The sequence below is a fragment of the Hemiscyllium ocellatum genome, chromosome 33, assembly GCF_020745735.1.
Source record: "Hemiscyllium ocellatum isolate sHemOce1 chromosome 33, sHemOce1.pat.X.cur, whole genome shotgun sequence".
Taxonomy (NCBI): domain Eukaryota; kingdom Metazoa; phylum Chordata; class Chondrichthyes; order Orectolobiformes; family Hemiscylliidae; genus Hemiscyllium; species Hemiscyllium ocellatum.
Genome location: NC_083433.1, coordinates 3,924,242 through 3,948,532, shown reverse-complemented (window position 1 = coordinate 3,948,532; position 24,291 = coordinate 3,924,242). Strand labels below are relative to the sequence as shown.

General features: G+C 41.3%; 1 protein-coding gene across 7 annotated transcripts in view; it reads right to left on the bottom strand.

The window, feature by feature from the left end:
- Nucleotides 1-3,966: 3,966 nt before the first annotated feature.
- tnrc6ba (trinucleotide repeat containing adaptor 6Ba) overlaps nt 3,967-24,291 on the bottom strand; it is a 210,812-nt gene continuing 190,487 nt past the window's right edge. For all 7 annotated transcript variants that reach the window (XM_060849553.1, XM_060849554.1, XM_060849557.1 and 4 more), the window contains 5 exons: nt 21,486-21,581; nt 19,379-19,588; nt 18,318-18,397; nt 16,743-16,882; nt 3,967-15,721 (listed from right to left, as the gene is read on the bottom strand). In XM_060849553.1, coding sequence (XP_060705536.1) covers nt 15,352-15,721; nt 16,743-16,882; nt 18,318-18,397; nt 19,379-19,588; nt 21,486-21,581 — 896 coding nt within the window. In that variant the 3' untranslated portion in view covers nt 3,967-15,351. The remainder of the gene's footprint in view (nt 15,722-16,742; nt 16,883-18,317; nt 18,398-19,378; nt 19,589-21,485; nt 21,582-24,291) is intronic.

Sequence of the window (24,291 nt, the reverse complement as noted above, 5' to 3'; positions counted from 1 at the left end):
AGCGGATGCAATAGATGATGTGTGTGGAGGTACAGGTGAACTTGTGGTGGATATGGAAGGATCCCTTGGGGCCTTGGAGGGAAGTGAGGGAGGAGGTGTGGGCGCAAGTTTTACATTTCCTGCGGTTGCAGGGGAAGGTGCCGGGAGTGGAGGTTGGGTTGGTGGGGGGTGTGGACCTGACGAGGGAGTCACGAAGGGAGTGGTCTTTGCGGAACACTGATAGGGGAGGGAAATATATTCCTGGTGGTGGGGTCCGTTTGGAGGTGGCGGAAATGACGGCGGATGATACGCTGTATACGGAGGTTGGTGGGGTGGTAGGCGAGAACCAGTGGGGTTCTGTCTTGGTGGCGGTTGGAGGAGCGGGGCTCAAGGACGGAGGAGATGTGGTGGAGGGCATCGTCGATCAAGTCTGGGGGGAATCTGCGGTCCTTGAAGAAGGAGGCCATCTGGGCTGTGCGGTGTTGGAACTGGTCCTCCTGGGAGCAGATGCGCCGGAGACGAAGGAATTGGGAATATGGGATGGAATTTTTACAGGGGGCAGGGTGGGAGGAGGTGTAGTCCAGGTAGCTGTGGGAGTCAGTCGGTTTATAGTAGATGTCTATGTTGAGTCGGTCGCCTGAGATAGAAATGGAAAGGTCTAGGAAGGGGAGGGAAGAGTCTGAGACAGTCCAGGTGAATTTGAGGTCGGGATGGAAGGTGTTGGTAAAGTTGATGAACTGTTCAACCTCAGGACATTGGTTAGGCCACTATCGGAAAGATGTTGTGAAACTTGAAAGGGTTCAGAAAAGATGTACAAGGATGTTGCCAGGGTTAGAGGATTGGAGTTCTAGGGAGAAACTGAACAGGCTGGGGCTGCTTTTCCTGGAGCATCAGAGGCTGAGGTTTATAAAATTATGAGGGACAGGGTATTTTTCCCTGGGATCAGGGAGTCCAGAACTAGAGGGCATAGGTTTAGGATAAGAGGGGCAAAGATATAAAAGACACCCAAGGGGCAATGTTTTCACACACAGGATGATATGTGTATGGAATAAGCTGCCAGAGGATGTGGTGGAGGCTGGTACAATTGCAACATTTTAGAGGCATTTGGATGGGTATACAAATATAATCAATTAAAATCTTGTTTGTCCAGTAGTGAACTCCTGAAGGTGGCATTTAGCCAGAATATCAGTGTTCCTGCTCCGCAGATGGTGCCTGACCTGCTGTGCTTTTCCAGCACCACTCTGATCTTGACTCTAATCTCCAGCAGCTGCAGTCCTCACTTCTGCCTGTGGTGAACTTAGTCAAGGCTAATAAGTTTCAGTGAAAGGGAAACATATTAAAAACTATTCCAGGAGAGACAATGGATAGTGAGATAGTTTAACCAGGCAAAGATTTGTTGATCAGTAATTCCAGTGAAACCAAGTGGGGAAAATTCCATTCTCCAGTGAGAGTCAATTTTCATTAACAAGCCAAACTTGCTGCAGAATGCTCTACAGTGCTCCGCCATCTAAGTATGTCAGGTATTTAATACTCAGCACATTCGTATCAAGACATTCACAATATGTACACTCCATTTGTTGTAACATCAGGGGAAACACTAAGCAGAAGCCAGGGAAATCGAATCCCTTGAAACTGCACCATACTTCTGGTCACTTCTATTGCTATTAGTAAAGGTCTGAACTGTTTCAAAGTAATATGCTCCTCTTTAGTCATAGTGTACCTGCCTGCCTCCAAAAATCTTAATTCCCTGGCCTATTGTACATTTCCTCCTTAGCCCAGCATTGGTGACTGTGTTGGGATGTTTACATTAAAGAATACTATATAAATGCATGCTGGCAGCCATCGAGGCCCATGACCCACAACCCCCTCAAATAATTTTACCTCGGGATTTGCCTTGTTACATCGGAACTCTGTGTTGCTATCCACGTTTTGACCAGTTACTCAGACTGTTTTTGTCAAAGGCACATTTAGAAATGCATGTTACAGTTAAATATGATAATGGTCAGTGAGAAAATGGGAACACAAAAGAATGTAATAATTTTAACTGCATGAGAGAGGGGGAGAAAGTGAGGACTGTAGGTGCTGGAGATCAGTGTCAAAGAATGTGGTGCTGGAAAAGCACAGCAGGTCAGGCAGCATCAGAGGAGCAGGACAATCGATATTTCAGGCATAAGCTCTTCATCAGCCCTTCCTGATGAAGGGCTCATGCCCAAAACATCGATTCTCCTGCTCCTCAGATGTTGCCTGACTGGTTGTGCTTTTCCAGCACCACAGTCTTCGACTTTTAACTGTAGGAGTTGAATTATGCAGACGGTTGTCTAACAGGCTCCACATATACTTTTGAAGGATAGTCCATAGATGAGGGATGATGTACAATAATCATTTAGCAAAAGGAAGACTGGTCTAATCACCAAATAACATACATCTGCAAATTTATTATGCACCCTAACAATTTGATCAGATTTTGAGAAAGGCATATGCAAAGTCCACAGAAGTACAGCCTTTACATTAAAGATGGGAAGTCCACTGTTCAACCAACAAATAAATCTCCAGGACTTGCATCTTTGTCACACTTTTGGCTAGAAACTAAACTGAACCAGACTAGTTATTCAATACCAAAGCCAAAGTCACTAATACTCCTGGCTTGTCTTGGACGACACTCTTAAAATGTTCCCACGCTAATTTACTGCTTTGCCTGACCCAAATTTCCTAACAAGGCCTCTTGCATTCAACAGGTTTAGATTAGATTACTTACAGTGTGGAAACAGGCCCTTCGGCTCAACAAGTCCACACCAACCCGCCAAAGCGCAACCCACCCATACCCCTTACCTAACACTACAGGCAATTTAGCATGGCCAATTCACCTGACCCGCACATCTTTGGACTGTGGGAGGAAACCGGAGCACCCGGAGGAAACCCACGCAGACACGGGGAGAACGTGCAAACTCCAGTCAGTCGCCTGAGTCGGGAACTGAACCCGGGTCCCTGGCGCTGTGAGGCAGCAGTGCTAACCACTGTGCCACCATGCCACCCTGGTGATGCTATCAGCATATTTTTCTGTAGTTCAGACATTTCTGTTAGGAAAGTGGCACCCTAGAGGGGTAAAGTTTAAAAGTTTTTCTATTCCAATTTCTTTCCACAGTTTACAAGTTAGTCCTGGGATTCTATTCACCATCTATTGCATGGCAAATCTAGATTGATATTTTTGCTGAGCTTTCTTGTTGATCAATAAAAGACCCACTCTAGTTCAGAACACCAAAACCATTTTATCACAGCAAAATGCCTTATTAGTGAAACCCCCATACTGAAAATAAACCAAGATGAGTCAATAAGTTTCTTTACTCAATGTCATCCCTCTTCGGTCATGATTGACCCTCTCCAAGATGGCCTTTCTTTCATGGGCCAAAGTTCCTGAAGCCAAATCTAAGTTGCCCCTGATGGAACCCAAGACTTCTCCTCCAGTGCCTGGTTCAATTTCACACACACTGCTACTACTTGAGGGGCAGTTGGAATAACTGAACATTGCTGTCTCTGAGCAACTCGGTGAAGATTCTAATCAGCACCAAAGAGTGCCAACTCTGGCTTGAAATATCCCTGGAGAACTTGTCATGTCTCCTCCCTCCAACTGCTCCAACCCACACACTGACCACTGGTCACCCAACATACCAACTGTTGCAATCCCAAACCTTCAGCGAGTCAATCAGAAATGGAATATTACCCAATGTGACTATTCTTTACCATCAAACAGCCTTTCTTTCCTATATGTTTATGGTTAAGAATTTTTAAAAATGCTCACTTTTGTTTTCTTTCTGGGTGACACTCCCAGCAGTGCCCTGGAGATTAATCTTCAATTCCTGCCAGCTCCAGGACAACCCTGGAGGATTGATAACCCCAAATGTATGGTGCAATTCATCTCCAAAATGTGTAAAAAAAACACAAGACACCAGAGGTAATGCTTAGCAGCCAAACACAACATGTTTATTCTTTTTTTCAAGAAAAATTATGTAGTCCACTGAAGCAACTGTGTTGCACAATTACAATCACATCTTTAAAACAAACCACGGATAAAAGCAAATTTCAAAATTCTTTATATATATACCTATTAGAACAACTTTTTGTTTTTCAGTTTCAATGAAATGACAGACTTTAATATTTTGCTCTGATATATAAAAGAAATTCACCCTTATTATTCCAGCGACGGGGATACAGTACCAGCTATGGCCAGACCAAGAAATGGAAACTCTCCAGCTTATTTTGTACAAACTACATAGAGCAACACAATTTGTTAATGAACCAGTGATTTTGTTTTTTCTCTCTTATTAAGTACCTATCCTGGTTACAGAATGCATAGTTCTCAGATTTTCTTTTTTCTAATTAAAAGGCAATGGCTCCCACTAATGGGATATTCTTCTCTCTCCCTCCTCCCCCCTCCCTCCCACCCCTCCAGCTGTGGTTAAAAAGTCAGTATCCTTTTAAACAAATTTTTGCAGGTCATTTTTTGTTTTAAATGATGAAATACATTCATTTTCTTTGATACATGCTAGTCTTGTGTGTCTCTCTCTCACTCACTGTTATAATTTGTTTATAGATTATTGCGTTGTCACTGGGATTGTGGAAAACCTTGGCCTCGAACTGTGAAAGCAACATCTAGCTATACAAATCTAGATCCTGCCTTCCCAAATGTAGAATGCTGAGTGTTCATACAACCAGATTTGTATAATACTGGGGTGACATTTTAGTATTCCTGATCAATGCTGATAGTGATAGGAGCAATTTTAAATGATGAATTAGGAGCATTATAAAGTGTATTGGCTTAAGAAAGATTTATTTTTCCTATAGTGTATTGGCACCAATACGCTAAGTAATCCTAGTGACAACAGTGCATTTTATACATACATATATAAATCACACAGATATATATATATATATATAAAAAAATCTTTCCTTCTGAAATCTTTCACACCCACTTCCCTGCGAAACTACACACCGTCACAAAACCTACCTTCAACCCAGAAGAAAAGGAGTTTGGATGACAAGATAATTTTGCACAAAGCCCCGTCAACCACTGTGCCAGGCAGGGCAGGTGTGTTCACAGAACAGCAAATGGCATCAAGTTCATCCTCATCTCCTACCGAATCCCAGCACCAAACCCCCACCCCTCCCTCCCCGAAAAGATGGATTAGTGAGTTACCCATGGCAACCCAATGCGTGGACTGGCTCAAAATGAATTGAGAACTTCTCACCCAGCACTGACAGGTCAGTTGAGGCTATAGGCAATTTCAAGGTCACTGCCACCATGCCTGGGGAGCCAGGCATCCCACTGCGTGTGCTACAGGTTTGCCATGCCGAAATTCAACAATACAAGAAGCAACAATCTGATAGCACCAATACTGAACTGGTACCGGGGCAGGCACGGTAGGAAGTCAGATATCCAAATAACAAACAGACCAATTATCCCGAACACCGAGTTCCATATATTTTTTTTTCTTCAAAACCTATCAAAATACGCACATGCTTAATGTAAGACATATCAGCAAAATCCTCTGCAAATGTTCTAAATTGCTTATTATATAACATTAGGATTCATTTATAAAAACAGAATTCGAGAAATCCTTGGAACCACAGAATTTAAGTTTTTTTTAATATATATAATTCACAGTACTTTCAGAGTAAGTTTTTTAAATCATCTTTTCCTTCTCGGTTGCCAAATTCTACCCTAGATGAGTGATAACATTGTAAAGGTTTATATACAGATCACTTATCTGAACTGACTGCAACTGAAAAAAAATTTCAACTTCTCCTGAGCAGTTCCGATATGCTGCCTCCTTACTGCACTGCGTATAACTGACTGCTGCACCAATACCCAACTAAGGCTGAAATCCCAGACAAGACCATTCTGCAACTTTGAGGGGAGGGAGTCGATTTAACTCCCTGCCATATAGTCCAGTTTCATTGATAATTTCTTACCCCAGTTTACGAGGCAATAAATGTTCCATGGTAACATACACCCTGTAAACTCCAGCAAAGAAGTGTTATTGTTGAATGTCATCATGGTGCAGCAACATAATTTTTTCTTAAAAATCACTGAGTCACAGCAATTGAATCAGGCAAGTGTAAACAGTGTAATTCAATCACCTCCCTCATGCCCCCCACCCCAATCCACAATGGTTTTTTAATGCCTCTATGTACAAGACAGAACCCCACAATGGGTCCAGGCAAAATGCAGCTCATTTTGTACACAAAGTTAATGTGTAGAGAGGCAAGACTGGGGTGGGTGGGTCAAGAGAAGACTGGGGCAGGGGAGGATGAGGCAAGGGTGACTTCATCAGATCAACCGGTCTTAAATCAATCCAAATATCATGTAAACAAAAAAAGTATTATGATGCAGTGAAGCAGAGGGAAGAGGGAGCAGACAGCTACATCCTGGGGACAGCGCAAACAGAGGCTGGAGGCCCTCGCACACTATTGTCAGCACCTTGTCAAAATAATACACACACAACCAAAGTTAAAACCCTAAATTAACATGGGTTAACAACAGCACTGAAACAACATGCGCGGGCGCGCGCACACACACACACAGAGGAATTTCACTTTCTATATTTGGTGCTGAGCTGGTGAACTTAGAAGATACATAGGACAAAAACTTTTACAAAAAAAAAACAATTTTATGACATTCCTTCTCTCGGGCATGATTCAACTCAGAGAGAGAGAGAGAGAGAGAGAGAGAGAGAGAGAGAGAGAGAGAGAAAGACAAATACCTACTCAAAAGTACAGCACGCACCCATCCTACAATTCTGAGTTTAAACTGCCACAAAGGGGAAAAAGTGGAATTGCAAGGAGCAAGATACACATCACATGCAATTAAAACGGAATTTTTTTTTTACAAGTTTGAGTCACCTCTCTGCTCTAACAAAATTCTTAATACTTAACACAAAAAAACTCTTCCTTAATATACACTAAAGATATTGTGCAATATAATACACTTTTAGATCAATGAAATTCGAAGTTTTGTTTTTAGAAAACGATACTGCTTTAAAGGAAATTTCCAAAGCAAAGCCAATTGTTGACTCTGAAAAAGGGAGAATGATTGAGTAGAGGCATAGCTATTACACCCTCAGATGCTGATACATTTAAAATAATGTTATTGTGAAGGGGGAGCTGAAGGACAGTCAAGGCAGACGGCAGAATGTTTTTTTTGTTACTTTACAGCTTTCCACACAACTCCCAACAATGTTATCAAAATTCTCATTTTTGTGTTCGGTTTACCAAATAGTAAACAAACAATGAATATACTTTGCAGTGCTGACAGAAGGAATATCCTGACAGAACACAGCTATGACCTGGATCATTTGATATTGTCTTTAGCAGAAGTTAGCAACCAATCAACAATTCTCAGTCACAACTGTTGATTCAGTTTAGTAAGACATACACTTGTTCAAAAGGCAGAGATTCTCATCACAAATTACCAAAGTGCGATATTCTTTGAAAATCCAAACGGTCAAAGTCAGAAATAAATCAAGGAATCAGGCTGTACAATGGCACTGTTCCCATTAGAAAGATGTGGTATCTGATCCCAACATAACTCCAAATACTCTAACTTAGTTAGGTCTCGAGTTCTCTCTCTTTCTCCCACCGCAACACGCATTAAAAAGGAACCAATTTAAAAGCAATAGTTATGATTGACACTACAACCAATTACAAAAGTGCACACACATTAACTGAAATACTTACAACTGTGCAATCAAACTCTCAGCAGCACATTGCATTCACCTTGAAGGCTTAGCACAGCTCTGGTGCCTAACCAGGATGGTAACCATGCAGTTCCTAACGTTGGCTCTCTGGGCAACATTCTCCTTGCCAGTTACTTCCACATTCCAATCAATGCTACCCCAACAGCCTATGCAACCAGGAACAATACATCATGACTAATCAACTTCCAGAGTACATTTGGAGCACTCTTGTTTTAGAGATTGGAATGAGACTTCAACTTCATTTAGGGATCTCACCCCTCCACTAACAGTACTGTTTTTGATATCAAGGCATAAAACTACCCTCTTCAAATGGGAAATAAATACAACACTGGCTCGTGAATGCTCGTGCTGTGGCCCTACACCATTTAAAATCAATAAATACGACATTAAAAAACGTAAATGCTAAAACTGTACTTTATCAAAATGCAGTTCAGGGACTATAGCCTACCTGATTGATAAGACAAAAACAAGGACCTGAAGTGCTGAGTGCCCTTTGAAGGCACGCCTACATTTTAAATTGGTCCAATTCAAAGTCTATGGGTCTCCAAGGGAAATTGAATGCAAGGCGAATGAGGGTCCAATGACCCTTTAAAGTCAGTCAATAATATGCACTGGGATCATTTGAAAAGTTTGGACGTTTAATCAGTAACATGGAATTAGCTTTTTTTCATTATTTAGTTTCAGGGAAATGGAAAGCTTGCAGCAAAAGATCTGCCCAAAAAGTGCTCAGCAACCAAGTGTGTGTGTGTAATTTTGGCCTTTGGTTGTTGCGATTACAGTCAGCTACAAAGTTCCAGTGAGAAAGGTAGAGCACCAGTGTCACAAAGGGACCAGGACAGTAGGGACACCAAAGGAGGGCAAAACGTGGATCATGGGAAGATCAAGAGACTAGCATTCAAACATGAAAAATAAAATTTGATGAAAAGTATAAAGCAAAGCCATATCAATTGCAGAAAATAACATTTTCCAAGTAGACAGTAACTTTAAAATATAGCATGATAGCTACAATGTAAATAATGGTACTGCACGCTAAAAAAACAAATTGTTATGATACAAGCCAAATTCCTGATGGACTTCAAAATACCTTTTCATCAACTATGCAGACACCACACTGGATCTTTCCACCCCTGAATTTCTCCCAGGGCCTTTGTGTCCTGAAGGTTCCTCCACATTCAAAGATCTGAGAAAGGCAGGAAGCTCACTGTCACCCATTTCCTAACAGCCAGATACCCCACGCCTTCCAAGAAACATGGGCATTGCTTCAGGAGCTGACATTACAGATATCGGATTTGAAAAAGCATCCTTCATGCCCCATTCCTAACGCACCTGTCAGTAACCAGTGTTCTGGGGTCATGGTGCAGTGATCTGCATAGATCAAATTAATGTTACTTATGTAATAGAGAGATTGCCATCAATCTGGGATCAGAACTCCGAATAGGGCTAAATTGCAGAAAAACCTACCAGAATACAAAAGAATTTACAGAATCACTACAAAGAATAAATATAATAAAAAAGCAGCCTTGAAATGTATAGCTGATTTAGTTCACATCTGAAAAAAAAAACAAGAATGCATTTTTCGTTTCCATACTGAAATATTAACCTTTCCTTTTCTTTAAATTGCAAATGGATCACCTGATTTTTGTCATACCTTCTTTCCTAATAGTGTATTTCCAGTCTTTTCTTACTTTATCTTTAGTAACAACCAAACAAAACTGACCTCTGCCTGGTTCCAACAGACTGCACACAGACTACTGGCATACATGTAATCAGGCAGTTTGTCTCCCTATCCCCAGTCCTCAAGATGCTTTGTACAGCTGTAAGTCTGGTTTCTCCTGGGACTGGGACTGTAAAACGTGTCTGCAAGATCACTTTGGGGTTATCAGCAGAATTTAAACCTATTCCAGTTGGTAAAATGTGCCCGGGAAGGGCGCCTCAATTCACACCGTCATACTCCAGTACCCTACAAGCACAACCAATGGTTATATGTTACATTAATTTAAGCTGGCTTTACTGCACAATGACTTATCTTCCACGAGAGACTTGCACCCAGTCAGGAACACCTCTCAATTCGCACCATACTTCCTCATACCAGTTGTCCATAGTATCAACTATTTTATGGTACTTAAAATTTCATGAGAACAAATTTTACTTTAATAAAATCTTTGTAATGGAAGATTCAAATCATTAAGTTACTTCCCAGACATCGTTCATGAAGGGGAAATCCTGAACAAATGTTATTCTGCAAAGTGGTATAAAATTATTACATAATGCATCTTTATATTTTATTTAAATTCCCCACAGTGAAGGAGGACTCTAGGTTGGCTCCTACTTCTGCCAAACAAGGGTTTTGGATCAAACTGAAATATTAGGGAGTATTACAGGCATTAGTGCAAAGTCCCAGAACTCTGCTGTTAAAAGGCCCCCCCATTTTAATTGGCATGATTCAACATTAACCAGTGGCAGTAGATAAAGCAGCAGCAACAGCACAACACAGCGCGAGGTCCACAACTTGGTAGAAACTAGCGATCCTCCCATGCAACTCTCTGAAGTCCCATCTTTCTGAAACACTGCAGGCATGGGGAAAAAAAAAGCAGTGACTGAACAGCTTGAGAAACTACTTGCAGTTCTTTTGACCAGGTCCTGTGAATATCACAGGAAATGGCCCTGTCAAGATGGAACGGCTCAAACTGGTGAGGGGAATGGGGTAGATAAAAACATTGTGCTTACATCAGAATTGTCCTGCTTACTTTCATTAATATTCTGCCTGAAAATAAAACTTCTTAGACATTTTGCTCAGAAGCTGGAAATGGACCAATGTATGTATACATAGAACACTGAATGCCCTGCAGACTGGTCCCAAATCCAGATTGGATTTCAGAACCAGCTTGCCTGAAGATTCAGACAAAAAAGCAGATGTACACAGCCTTGAGTGGACATTTACACCCAGAGTCCAATATTTTAACAAAATTGTCAAGTTAGTAAATGATCCTTGGCATGTTGAGAAAGAATTGGTAGGACACCTCAGTTCTGCCACATCCCACCAGCATAACAAGAATTGCTCTTGCCAGATCAGGCAGAATACACATTAACTTTTGTGGAAGCATATTGCTTGTAATCCAAATATTCTAACAGGACTGCAATGAGGTATTACCATTTAAGTAGATTTCTAGTTATTAGACAGAATTGGAACCGGTGCAACAAAGACTGAAAAGTCTAAATCTCAGAGTCAGACATTAGCTTTTTAATTCCCTCTTTATTTAAAAAAAACATTTTGGGAACTGGCTTTTCCCCTAAAAATTCCTGAGAACTTTAAATTTTAGGAGGAAAAAATTATAGAAGCAGAACAAAATAAAAATGCTAATTAAATTAGAAACAAAACACTGTCAAATGCTCCCAGAGTTACTCCATCTAAAAATACAAAACACATATTTTTGGTCTTTTTAATCCTGTTTGATGGAAGAACGGTTCAACTTTTCTTTTGATTTCTGACTTTTCTATGCCTTGGAAAGAGAATTTATAGGACTGTGCCAACAATATTTGGAAACAAGATTTTTTTTGAAAATCAGTACAGTTCACTTGAATTGCTTAGCTTCCACAAACGTAACTTCTCCAAAACAAAATGTGAACAAAGTGCGATGAATAATGAGTAAATTTCCTTCCTAATCCATCTCATTTTAGATTAGTCAATACAAACACTGCCTCAGTCAATAAACAGAGCAAAAACAAATTTGCAGCTTTTGGTGACTATTACCACATCCACCCGTCTCCTCTATTGGACAGGGTCTGGGCAGCTGGGTCAGATACAGCACTCAACACTAAAATAGAGTATATCCCTGTTCCACCAAACTCAATTGTTACCAGTCTGTTCAATCTGAAACTGGTCATCTCGTTTTAAAAATGCAAAACTCTTCAAAGTATTGGACTCAATAATTCTCGACACAGCCCTAAAGGTTATGTAAACAGGACAAGGCCAAACACATTTGGGCATCTCCCTAATGTTCAAGATTTAACTCCACAAAGTGCTGGAAGAAGACGAAGCACACAGGAGTGAACACGTGTATGGGTTGGTGTGCATATACACACGTCAACAAAACGAGGGAGGTGGGTAGTGTGTATATGATTGGGGTGGGGCATGGCAAATGCAAAATGACCGCAAGTCTGGGTGAACAGGGGAAATGTGAACTGGTTGGCTAATTGAATACAATCCAAAACACAATTAAAGCAGCAATTTCTAATTGCAGCCACTTCTGGTCACTTAATAGATGTGACACTGACGTGGTTCCAAATCCAATCTCTTCAGCAGTTAAAGACGAATGATGAAAGATGTCAAATCTCCCACTCCTTCCTCCCAACGCAAGTCATTGCTTATTTTCCATGTTCACCCCCTCCTCCATCCCACTGCCATACTACATTGCTTTAAGAAAAATTCAACACCTACAGCAAAACAATGAGGACAATTCTTAAAAAATTAAAACAGAAAAAGGTGCAATACTTAGAACAGCATTAAAAACTTTTTTCATATAGTTTCCTAAACAAGTCAATGATTTTCTTACTAGTTTTCACCCAAGTGGGTTTAAACAAGGGGAAAAGAAGGAAAACACACTTTTTAAACTGAACAACATTTGTAAGTAAACGTTTATAATCTTTCATATAGTGATCGACCAGTGAACAAAGGTACTGTCCCTTCTCTTTGTATTCGGTAATTATCTACTTTTAAATGGGACCCAGTACCAGCCGGTGCAGCAGCAGAACTGTGAATATTCTGCTGCCCATTGAGGTGCGCATTGTCTGACTCAGCAAGTGTGTAAACGTGTGCAGGTATAAAGGGTGTGTGTCAGTCCCCAGTGTCTTTGTACACACAATTCAACTGATCAAGTGATTAATTTCAGTGTAGCCTCACGCAATCAACAAGGTCACCAGTAGGCTAGGTCAGTGATAAAGTTATTAATGGAGGAATTCACAGGAGACAGACGCACATACCCTTTCATAATATGCACCTGACTTAACATTTTAAAGAAATACACTTTCAACATCTTTGCTTTATATTTTAAATTGGACCTTTTGTTCGATGTCAGTCACACCAGATCTGTGAAGAGCCTTGGATATGGCCCCTTTGTGCCATGTGTAACATGGCTCCACACAGAAATGCAGACATGTTCTTACATATGGTGTAAACAGTATGTTAAAGCTATTCCTACAAATTCTGATATAACCTTATCCAAGATTTACAGAAATAAAATGTTTGCATACTTCAGATCAGCAAGTATACAGAATGGCCACAAACTGGCTCACTATTACAGATGGATTTTAATCAAAGAAATAAAATGATGGTTTCACTGAAAGGAATGAGTTACATCCAGCAAGGGTCATTATAAGCTGCAAAGCAAGCTCGTTCCCAGAGCTTCCTTTGACTCCAAAATCCCTGTGCAGTTACAGAGAAGCTCTTTTTAAAGAGTGGAGATGCCAGAGACTGTGGGATGTAAACAGCTGGCTGTAAACCAGTATTGCAAACTTACAACAATGAGAGTTTGTGGGAAGCTACCAGCCATTTTGTGAAAGTGTCAATTTACAGGCAGTATGGATGAACATAGGAAGGCTCAAGCCAGCCAAGCTGATTGGATAGCTACATCTAAAATTAAAAAACACAAAAACATATACAAAAGGAGGGAGGACTATATCCATAGGAGTTATTTTTATTACATTACGGCAATACCTTCATTGGATTAGCTAAGTGTTTTGAATACCTCAAGGGGGTGAAGGTGGGGGAAATGACTGACCCACCATGAACCCCCAGTTTACAAAATGATAAAGCTTGTTACAGTACACAATGTAAGTCCCCCCAACACTTTGGAACTGAGTGCAACACGTAAATTTAACTTGAAAACTTCTACACTAATTTTTCTAACCTACGTTATTTTTAAGTGCTTATGTCATTTGAGTGTAGCAGTTTGAGGGCAGCACATTGCCCACTTAAGGAAAAAAAATACTATTGCGTTGCTAAATAATAGCGCGTGATAAACTACTGACAGCACAAGATCAGTTAGCTGCAGCGATAGTGATAAGATGACACCGTCAAATGCGGCAACATCATCACAGCATGTTTTAGGGATGTGCTGTGATATAACTGGATGTGTAAAAATTTACTATTGAAAAATATAATAAGCAGACTTTAAATAGAGCACAAAATAAGTAGCATAGTAGTGAAGGGCTAGGAGCATCTTAATTATCAACTGATATTAGTTAAGACAACTTTTGGTTGGATGAGGGAGGCAATGGAGGAGGGAAGTGGAATAGTATCGCCTTGTAGTAAAGACAGCAAATTTCTGTGGAGCAATAACACTAATTCAGCCCGAAGCCTTAAATCAAAGCAGCTCTGATGTAAATACAGCTCTCCACTCATCGTTTGGAAGATGGACTTAATGCTGAAAAACTTGCTCTTCTTCTTCCCCCCCCACCTCTCCACTGCCCCTACTGAAGGCATTTAGTTCTGCTGAGTCATTGCTTCAGCAGCCACCTTCTCTCTCCCAAAAAGCTATTATTTATCCAGGACCCTAGACATTCAGTATTGGTAGGATATTCAACCACAGAGGGCAGGCATTTCAACTGAGCCCAACCCTGTCTCCACCCACAGCTAGTATGTACAAACCCACTGACGAGGGTTATTGGATAGGGATCACAAATGAGAATCTTGGACAATTTTTTCTACCATCCCTCCTGCCAAGCTTTTGAGGGGGGAGCGAGGTGGGACAGGGACATTAAGATTAATAGCAACCCTTACACCATTGCTGCCTTTTGTGGCCTAGATAAACTAAATCAGCACAGACCAGAAATCAAACCTGAAACACACTCTGATCTGTGAGATTTGGTATTAACCCTGATTGTGCCTTTATTTATTAGGAAGCAGTTGGAGAATTTTGTGCTAAGGTTCCTCTTCCGCCACATGATGCATGCGTGATATTAATACATACAATGCCTAGTGAAAGGCAGGTGCATATGGTGTGTAAAGGGTACATGGCTGGTACTGGTGCATAATAATGTCCTATAACATGTACATAAGCAACCACTAGGTTCAGTATCTGTCCTGGTCAATCACTAGCCTTAATACATGAGGTTCTGTCGCGTCTCCGCTATTGCATGTTAGAGGACGGAAACGTGCCCAGTGCAAAAAAAAAGTTTTAAAAAGCCTGTTTTGTGTATTCAGTAAATGTCCTGTTGCAACAACTTCTCAATACAGGGGGCGGGGGGGGGGGGGAAATCATGTAAGGAAAAACTATACTACTATTTTTAAAAAAAACTTATTTATTTTTGATGGTAAAGTGTACTTCACATTTTTAATGTTGGCGTTCATGATTCAAGTATTTTGAAGTGTGATATGTTTTTTGTTTTTTTTGTTTTTTGTTTTTTTTTGATTAAAAAAAAGTAGCCGAAAATTAGGAGGGAGGTGTCTATGTGCACAAAAGAGACTGTGGATGACCCCCTTAATTTGTTTCACTTTTTTCTTTTTTTTCTCCTTTTTTTTAAACTTGTTTTGAAACTTATTGCAGTTTGAAAAAAAACACATTAGTGCTGCTGTTCAAAAAAGTTCACGAGGTCACAGGTCAAAGGTTGAAAGCTTAAAAGTTCAAATTGAATCAGCCCCTCCGCCCAGGAGGTCACCAGGTAGTAGGGGGGCCGGACTGCCCATTCGGTGCGAATCATCGGAATTCGGGGCTCCCCACAAGCTTGCCGTGTAGCTTGGGGTTGCCCAAAGTGAGGCTCCTGCCAGGTTCCCGCTACCCCTGCCCACTCCTCCGGCACTGTTCCACTGTCCCAGGCCAGACCGCCCGCCAAACGAGTGAAGGCTGCTCCCAACTGGATCCATCTGGCTCTGTCCTGTCTCCAGTGTCTGCCAGCCTGGGGATGGTGTTGATAACTGACCTTGTGCAAAATAGCGGTTGACTTCCTCTTCACTGACGAACTCAGCAAGGATGGTAGTGTTCCCCAACACACACCTGAAAGAAAATATTAAAAAAACTGAGGTCAGAATTACACGTGGCTTGTGGAATTTAGGAACATTGGCCACTTAGAGCCCCTCAAACCTGTAAACATCAAGATCTGCAAGCTACTGTCTTTCCTGCCTTTGTGTCATATGCAATTTTATTGTGTTTTTATTTAGAAGGGAAGCAATAAGAAAGAGAAACTCAGAAAATGAGAGAAATATTCAGCATTAAAACTATTTCAGATGTTATCTGGTGTGCTGCCAGCACTTCCATTTATTATTTTTTTCTTTTCCACTAATTTTTCTTACCTCTTCATCTGGAAATAGGATTTTAATTGAGATCAACATCAACCTTTTAATTTGCATAATCAAGAACTTAGGAGCTGTGAACCCTCACAAGCATTTGAGATTTGGTCATCTCACTCAAGAGAAGTAGCAAGGTAAGATCATTCAAACAAGGAAGGTTCACACAAAGTCACTAAAGGTTTCAGTAGATCTAACTCATGTTGAATATTGCCTCAAGGACACTGGAATCGCAACAACAGCTATTGTCCAAAGTTGAAAAGCAACCATTCTGCTGAAGAGTGAGAATCAAGACATAATGCTGTACATAATGTACCACATGTATCTGGAAGAAAAGAGACGGGACTGTGTTTCAAACTCTATTGAAAATGCACCAAGCAGTTTTAAGCTGCATGTTTTATTTCAGACAATGGCTGATCTGTTGTAGATTACCAGAATTTTCTCCATTCACTCCAGATTACCAGTATTGATAGCTAACAAAGAACAATCTTTTTTAATTTCTGCTAACAGTTCACACACGGGTCTGCTAATTTAGATAAAGATGACCCTGGGAACATTGTTTTGTCAAAATGTTTTGTTTCTCTAAACAGAAGTTTGAAAGGAGGCCTACTTTTAGCAGTTTGAGACTGCTCACACCTTCCTGACTAGAGAACAGTGCCACTGGGTAGGGGGCCATAAGTGGAGGGAGCCATTAAGGAAGAACCATGTCCATATCAAAGCCAGGAACTCACATGTGCAGCGCAGTCTGGGCCTTGATAGCCTCTTGCTTGGTGCTGTATCGGACCAGTGCAGTGCCGTGTGTCAGGTTCAGGTGGAATGTTATCAGCGGGCCATGCTGCATGCAGATTGTTCGCAGGGTGGAGCCATCGATCTAAGAAGAAGTATGTTTAACTTGTTTAGGCAATTATTTTTAAAAACTTGTTTTCCACATACTGAGCCCAGTTAGGGTAAGAATTGTCCAAGTAACTATTCTGTTATATCTAGTTCGACTATAATTACAGTCTATTCTACCTCAGGGACATCACTGTCAAATCACATTTCTCCCCCAGTCCCTTACTCTACTTCCCTCTTCAATCAAAAGATGCTGGGGCCAAATGCCACTATGAATATTATGGGCCTGGAGGTCAAACACAGACCAATGGTCTCAATATCACACTGTGCAGGACATTTATCAAGTCATCCATCAAAAGTGTTTTAAATGTTTGATCATTAAAACAATTCTTAGATCAATGGTATCAGTCAACAAACAATAGAGGTTTCACTTGCACTTCAATAAGGCCTATCCTTTTATCAAAGAAGTCTTTTCTGCTTTGCAACCTGTATTGTCATTAGTTTTGTTTTAATTGATCTTAAAAGAAACATCTTTCTCATGCATTTGCAATTTGTTTCTTAAAAAACAATTCATGACAGAAAGGTCATTAAGAAGCTCAACGCTTTAATATATAAACATTAATTGCCCCCTGTTCAATCATCAAGAGGTTTCTTCTGCATTTCTCAGTATGAAGGGATACCATTCTTTGGGAACACCCGGCCACAACAGGAAGTATGGAAAGGAACCAGAGAAAGGAATACCAATGCTCAAGGCCAAGGACCAATTCCGGAAACATCTGCCAAATGTGTGGTCAGAGATGCAGCTCTAGGATCGGGCTCATCAGCCACCCAAGGACCCACAGAATCCATGACTAGTGACACAGAATTTCCTAGGTGGACAATCATACCCATTAGTGAGTGACTGATGATGATGATCTTCTGTAGTTCTATTTATTTCAGACTTTTGGTACAAAGAGCTTTGCTTTAATCTAGCAATATGAACTGCTTTTATTATTAGGACAAGCAACTTCCAGACTGTCGCTATTAAACAATATTTATTTTGTCATCACTCTACCAATGATGATATCGGGCAAGCATAACACATTATGGAGGCTTCAAATTGCCAGCTCAATACTGTATAACTTAACTGTCCTATTAAGAACAAACTTAACGGAATCCTAAAATATTTCTCCAGCTCTCTGTCTTGTCTTAAATTGCTTCCTTTTTGTTATGCTTTATTTAGGAAGCCAACCACAGCACTACATGACACTGCTCCCCACAAGTTTGCCTTCATGCAACAACAGAGAGAGATTTATTAGCAGTGAAGAGATCTCCTACTCTTGTCCATTTATTGAAAATGCATTTGTTTACACATCAAACTGGATGTTAACTATTATATTTTGCCCAAATCCTGACAGAACTGCAAACACAGCAGGAATTTTAAGTACCTTTGTGATATGCTTCTCATAAATAATCATTTTATAGAATTCCTGTACCTGTGGAGTGAGATTATGAAGAAGAAGCCAGGAGCTGACCCGAACAGATCCACCCGAACTGCCATCACCCCAGTTTGAACCTAAAGAGAAAAGGGAGAAAATTAAGCGTGTTTTCAAAAAGCTGTTTTCCTTCAGAAAAAAACTAGTCACTCAATGACCCTGTCAAGTGATTGATGGGAGCTCATAATTTGACACAGAATTCCAAAGCCCAGATTGAAAGGCATTAACAAGATTAAAGAGTGCCAAAGGACATCGACGTAAATCAGGAGTGCGATTAGTTAATGCTAAACATAAGAAAAAACATAACCATAACATTTTCTCATCCTCAGCATACCGCAAAGTGCTCTTCAGCCTTTAAAATGCAGTCCCAAAGTGGTTCCCAGCTAATTAATTACTTCCAAAGTGCAGTTTTGCTACATGTGAAAATGAAACAGCCAATTCAAATGCAGCAACATATCACAGATATCAACGAGCAAAGCAGTAAATCTGTTCTGGAAGTATTGACTGAGGAATCTTCTGATTTTTTACCAACATCACCTTTTAAGTCCACCTGAGGGTTTTACGTGTGATCCAAATAACAACACCTCTGGTCATGCACCACTCCCTCAAATACTGCATTAAAGGTTCAACATAGATGTACTCATCATTCTGACCACCAGGCGCATACGGACTGGGGCCAAGATGGTAGTGTTACAGGAGTGTCTTTTTTCTTTAGGGAATATAATCTGTTCACTGATCCAAAGTCTAACATTTCCTCTTAATGGCTATACAATCGCTAACATCATATATGATTGTGTCTGTGTGTGTGTGTGTGTGTGTGTGTGTGTGTGTGTGTCTGTGTGTGTGTGTGTGTCTGTGTGTGTGTGTGTGTCTGTGTGTGTGTGTGTGTCTGTGTGTGTGTGTGTGTCTGTGTGTGTGTGTGTGTCTGTGTGTGTGTGTGTGTCTGTGTGTGTGTGTGTGTGTCTGTGTGTGTGTGTATGGGGCGGGGTGAGGGAGGTGGGGAGAAAAGATGTGGTAGACAACAGAATGAGATGAAATACATACAATAGCAGGGTACATACTCAGGGCATATCGCGAGTCCTGCACACCCCACCCTCTGCTGAAACGGGGTGCACCACTACCCCAAAGAGATGACGGGGGCTTCTGATTGGTCAGTCCAGGTGGTGGTCGAGTTGGCGGGTTAGTGTTTTTAGATGACATCTGATTCTTCCACATCCTGGGATGTCCGATTGGATCTGGAGACCACGTTGACTTGAAGTCGTTGAACTTGGCTGCAGGAATATGGATCAAACCCAGTCAAAACAAGAACAAGAAATGGTGAGACTGGGTTATGATGGGATCTCTGAACACATGAAATACTACACAATACTGAAAATATTTTCACTGAAGGTTCAGGTACAAGAAAGAAAGTCTTGATTTTGGCCCTTTCAAATAAAGTGATTTAGAAACTTGTTTAGAAAGTTGATGATATCTTGACTAAAGATTTGCCATGATGGTGAGTGAAAATCAAGTCTTTGGAAGAAAGAACACTTGCATGGACTATTACAAAAATTCATAAAGCTTAAGTGCAAAGGGATCTGGGAGTGCTAGTACAGGATTTTCTAAAGGTTGACTTGCAGGTGGAGTCTGTGGTTAAGAAAGCAAATGTAATGTTGTCATTTAGCTCAAGAGTGTTAGAATGTAAAAGCAGTGTGCGCTACTGAGACTTTATAAAGCTTTGGTTCGACCCCATTTAGAATACTGTGCCCAGTTTTTGGCCCCGCACCTCAGGCAGGACATACTGGCACTGAAACATGTCCAGCAGAGATTCACACAGATTATTCCTGGAATGGTAGACCTAACATACGATGAACGGCTGAGTATCCTGGGATTGTATTTGTTAAAGTTTAGAAGGTTATGGAGAGATCTAATAAAAACTTACAAGATGATGTATGGCTTAGAAAGGGCGGACGTTGGAAAACTGTTAAGCACAGCCTTAGAATTAGAGGGGGTCAATTTAGAACATAAATGAGGAGGCATGCCTTCAGCCAGAGTGTGGTGGGCCTGTGGAATTCATTGCCACAGAGCACAGTGGAGGCAGGGACATTAGATGCCTTCAAGGCAGCGATTGATAATTCCTTGCGAGATTAAGAATTTAAGGGATACGGGGAGAGTGCGGGTAAGTGGCGCTGAAATGCCCAGTAATGATTGAATGGTGGAGTGGACTCGATGGACCGAATGGCCTTACTTCCACTCCTATTTCTTATGGTCTTATAGTTTTAGGTCAGACAAGGTAGAAGGGCAAGGAACAAGTGAACTAACCAAACATTGTATAAACATCCAAAACAGGAGAAGTAAACCATTTGGCCCTCTCGAGCCTGTTCCATCATTCAAATAAGGTTATGGGCAATTGGTTTGTGTTTTGAATTTAGATATGTCTTTGCTAACATTTGATGCTCTTGCCTAAGTAGCATCTAAATCTGTCTTAAGAAATGTTCAAAGACACTGCTTCGACTTCCTTCTAAGACACAGCAAAACTCAAATTGCTTTGCAATGCTGAAGAAAGACAAAGTAGTTGAATGAAACAGGAACAAATGGGAAGGGAGAAGATAGGCAGAAAGATTAAAGGAACATAGGCCCTGATTTTCTGATGAGTAGACAGCTGTTTCTGCAACATAAATGGGAGTTGAGTATCAGGATTAAGCAGAATCCTGACGAAACAGACTGAGGGAATTACTGGCAAATTTAAGACTCCGATGGACAATTCTCCTACGCTTCGGCTCCCCTAGAAGTATCATTGAAATTCAAGAATTCAGTGGGGTTCCGCTGTGAACATTTTTTTAAAAATACCATAGGAGAATTGCCACTCTCTTTGTGTAGCTGAACCAAGGAGATACTATTTACTTATTTGATCTTATTCCGATTGCGCAAATCTGTGTCAGTAACTAGATTAAGAACTTCACTGGTCATGTTTTTCAAGTTTTGATATGTTAAAAGTGTTGGATAAATGCATGTTTAATGACCTTTTAGGAAAAGCCATCTGTAGCAAGCTTCATATCACACAAGATGGATAAAGGTAAGTAACTTGGTCTTGTTCTCCAACAGTTCTTCCAATAACTGTTATTGGAGGTACACAGTGCACTCTGAAAATAAAGTTCAGGCAGTGAGTGATTTAATGCACGCCCCTACCTGAAGTGCTCTGTACGGTGCTGTAGGAGCTGTTTGAGGCACTATAGGACCAGGCACCGGGTGAAGGCAGCGAGGTGTTCAGGGAGGAACTGGACCCTGTGACAGACAAGAGAGATCAACCTTAACTCTCAGCTTAATTCTGCAACGGCAATACAAAAAGACAGGCTTCTAACAACCAGGGCTTTGCTTCAATGGTCAACAGTTTCAAGCAGAGACAGTATAGAAATTTCACATACTACTTTCACACGAATTACAATCATCATGCAGAATTAATGACTGCTCTTTGATACGTGTCGTACGTACCCAAGAAAGGTGACCAGCAACATCATTCTTTCAGACTATTCTTATTTTTCTACTCCACCAGATGGGACTTAAAACCACCAATGAGATACTTTGTCATAGAGTCAATCACTAAGCGCTTCTGTTACGTTTCCTTCGGCATTTATAGTGGCTTGTCTCTGCCACCCGCTGCAGTGGCCGGTGTATTGGGTCCAGGTCGATGTGTTTGTTAATAGAATCTGTGGATGAGTGCCATGCCTCTAGGAATTCCCTGGCTGTTCTCTGTTTGGCTTGCGCTATAATAGTAGTGCTGTCCCAGTCGAATTCATGTTGTTTGTCGTCTGTGTGTGTGGCTACTAAGGATAGCTGGTTGTGTCGTTTCGTGGCTAATTGGTGTTTGTGGATGTGGATCATTAGCGGTCTTCCTGTTTGTCCTATGTAGTGTTTTGTGCAGTCCTTGCATGTGTACAAAATCCCATGCAAGGACTGCACAAAACACTACATAGGACAAACAGGAAGACAGCTCACAACCCGCATCCATGAACACCAACTAGCCATGAAACGACACGACCAGCTACACACACAGACAAACAACATGAATTCGACTGGGACAACGCTGTTTGGCTTGCACTACGATAGTAGAGAACAGCCAGGGAATTCCTAGAGGCATGGCACTCATCCATAGATTCTATTAACAAACACACTGACCTGGACTCAATATACCGGCCACTGCAGCGGACAGCAACTGACAACCGGAAGCGGCAGAGACAAGCCACTATAAATGCCGAAGGAAACATGACAGAAGCGCTTCACAGGAGGCTCCCAAGCACTGAGGATGTCACCTAGAAAGGGGACGAAACGTTTGCAATAAAAACTCCCAGCTCGGCGAACGGCGGCACGGTGGCACAGTGGTTAGCACTGCTGCCTCACAGCGCCTGTAGACCCGGGTTCAATTCCCGACTCAGGCGACTGACTGTGTGGAGTTTGCACGTTCTCCCCGTGTCTGCGTGGGTTTCCTCCGGGTGCTCCGGTTTCCTCCCACAGTCACAAAGATGTGCGGGTCAGGTGAGCTTGGCAATTTAGCTTGGCCAATTAAGTGTTAGGTAAGGGGTAAATGTAGGGGTATGGGTGGGTTGCGCTTCGGCGGGTCGGTGTGGACTTGTTGGGCCGAAGGGCCTGTTTCCACACTGTAAGTCTAATCTAAAAGAACCACAACAACGAGCACCCGAGCTACAAATCTTCTCACAAACTTTGAGTCAATCACTAAATTTAGACACTTCCAAGCTCATATACACTTAAATCCAATAAATTGCCAAATAAAATTTCTCCCCAATGCGACATCACAGAATCAGGTAATGATGGTACTGGTTTTACAAAGTGCAAGAAATTATTAAAATGTCCGACATTATAAGGCTGAGGGGTGAACTTATAGAAGTTTATAAAATCATGAATGGGTGAATTGCCAAGTTTATTCTGGGCGGGGGCAAAACTAGAGGGCATAAGTTTAAATCTTTTCCTTTTCACCTTTGAACAGGGACCTGAGGGATAACTTTTTTTTAAACACAGAGGTTGGTGTATGTATGGAATGAACATCTAAAAGGCACCTGTTCAGCACAGACAAGTTGGACCGCAGGGTCCGTTTCTGTGGTTTTGTTCGCCAAGCTGGGAAGTTGACTTGCAAATGTTTGGTCCCGTCTGGGTGACATCCTCAGTACTTCGGAGCCTCCAGTGAAACGCTGCTGTACTGTCTCTTCTGGAATTTATTTGGTTCTGTTCCTGCTGCTTCTGGTTGCTGTTGTGTGTAGTAGTAGTTGGTATTTTGGGTCTGGGTCCATGCATGGAGACAGTGGATGATTACCATGCTTTTAGAAATTCTGCAGCTGTCCTGAGTTTAGCTTGTCCTATGGTCATTGTGCTGTCCCCTTTGAATTTGTGAGTGTGAGTGTGAGTGTGAGTGTGAGTGTGAGTGAGTGTGAGAGTGTGAGTGTGAGTGAGAGAGAGAGAGAGAAAACTCAGGATAGCTGGTTGTAGCAGGAGAGTACAGCAGTGCTTCACAGGTGACTCCAAAGCACCAAAGATGTCACCTGGATAGGGGACAAAACATCTGCAAATCAACTTCCCAGCTCAGCTAATACCCACAACTACAACAACCAGCACCAAAGTTATAAATCGTTATGCAAACCATGGTCTGTTTCTATGCTGTACATTATGACATTAAAGCTGTAGTTTATTGCCAGTACCAAACATATGTTAGCGTTCTCACAAGCACAGTTGCCAGCTTGAACAATTATAAGGCACTTCATTGCCTCTTTCAACTTAAGCTCAGTGTTGTCATCTCTGTACTATCACTAAGGATGCAAAGTTGTACCATGCAAGATGGAAAGTGCCCTTGCCACAAGATGCACTGACTAATCTCTGTGGAAAGTTGAAAAAATACTGCAGTCTTGGTAAAAAAGGGACAATTGAGTTAATTATTCCTACACTAGCAATCCTAAAATATATTCCAAAACAGGAATTATTGAATGAA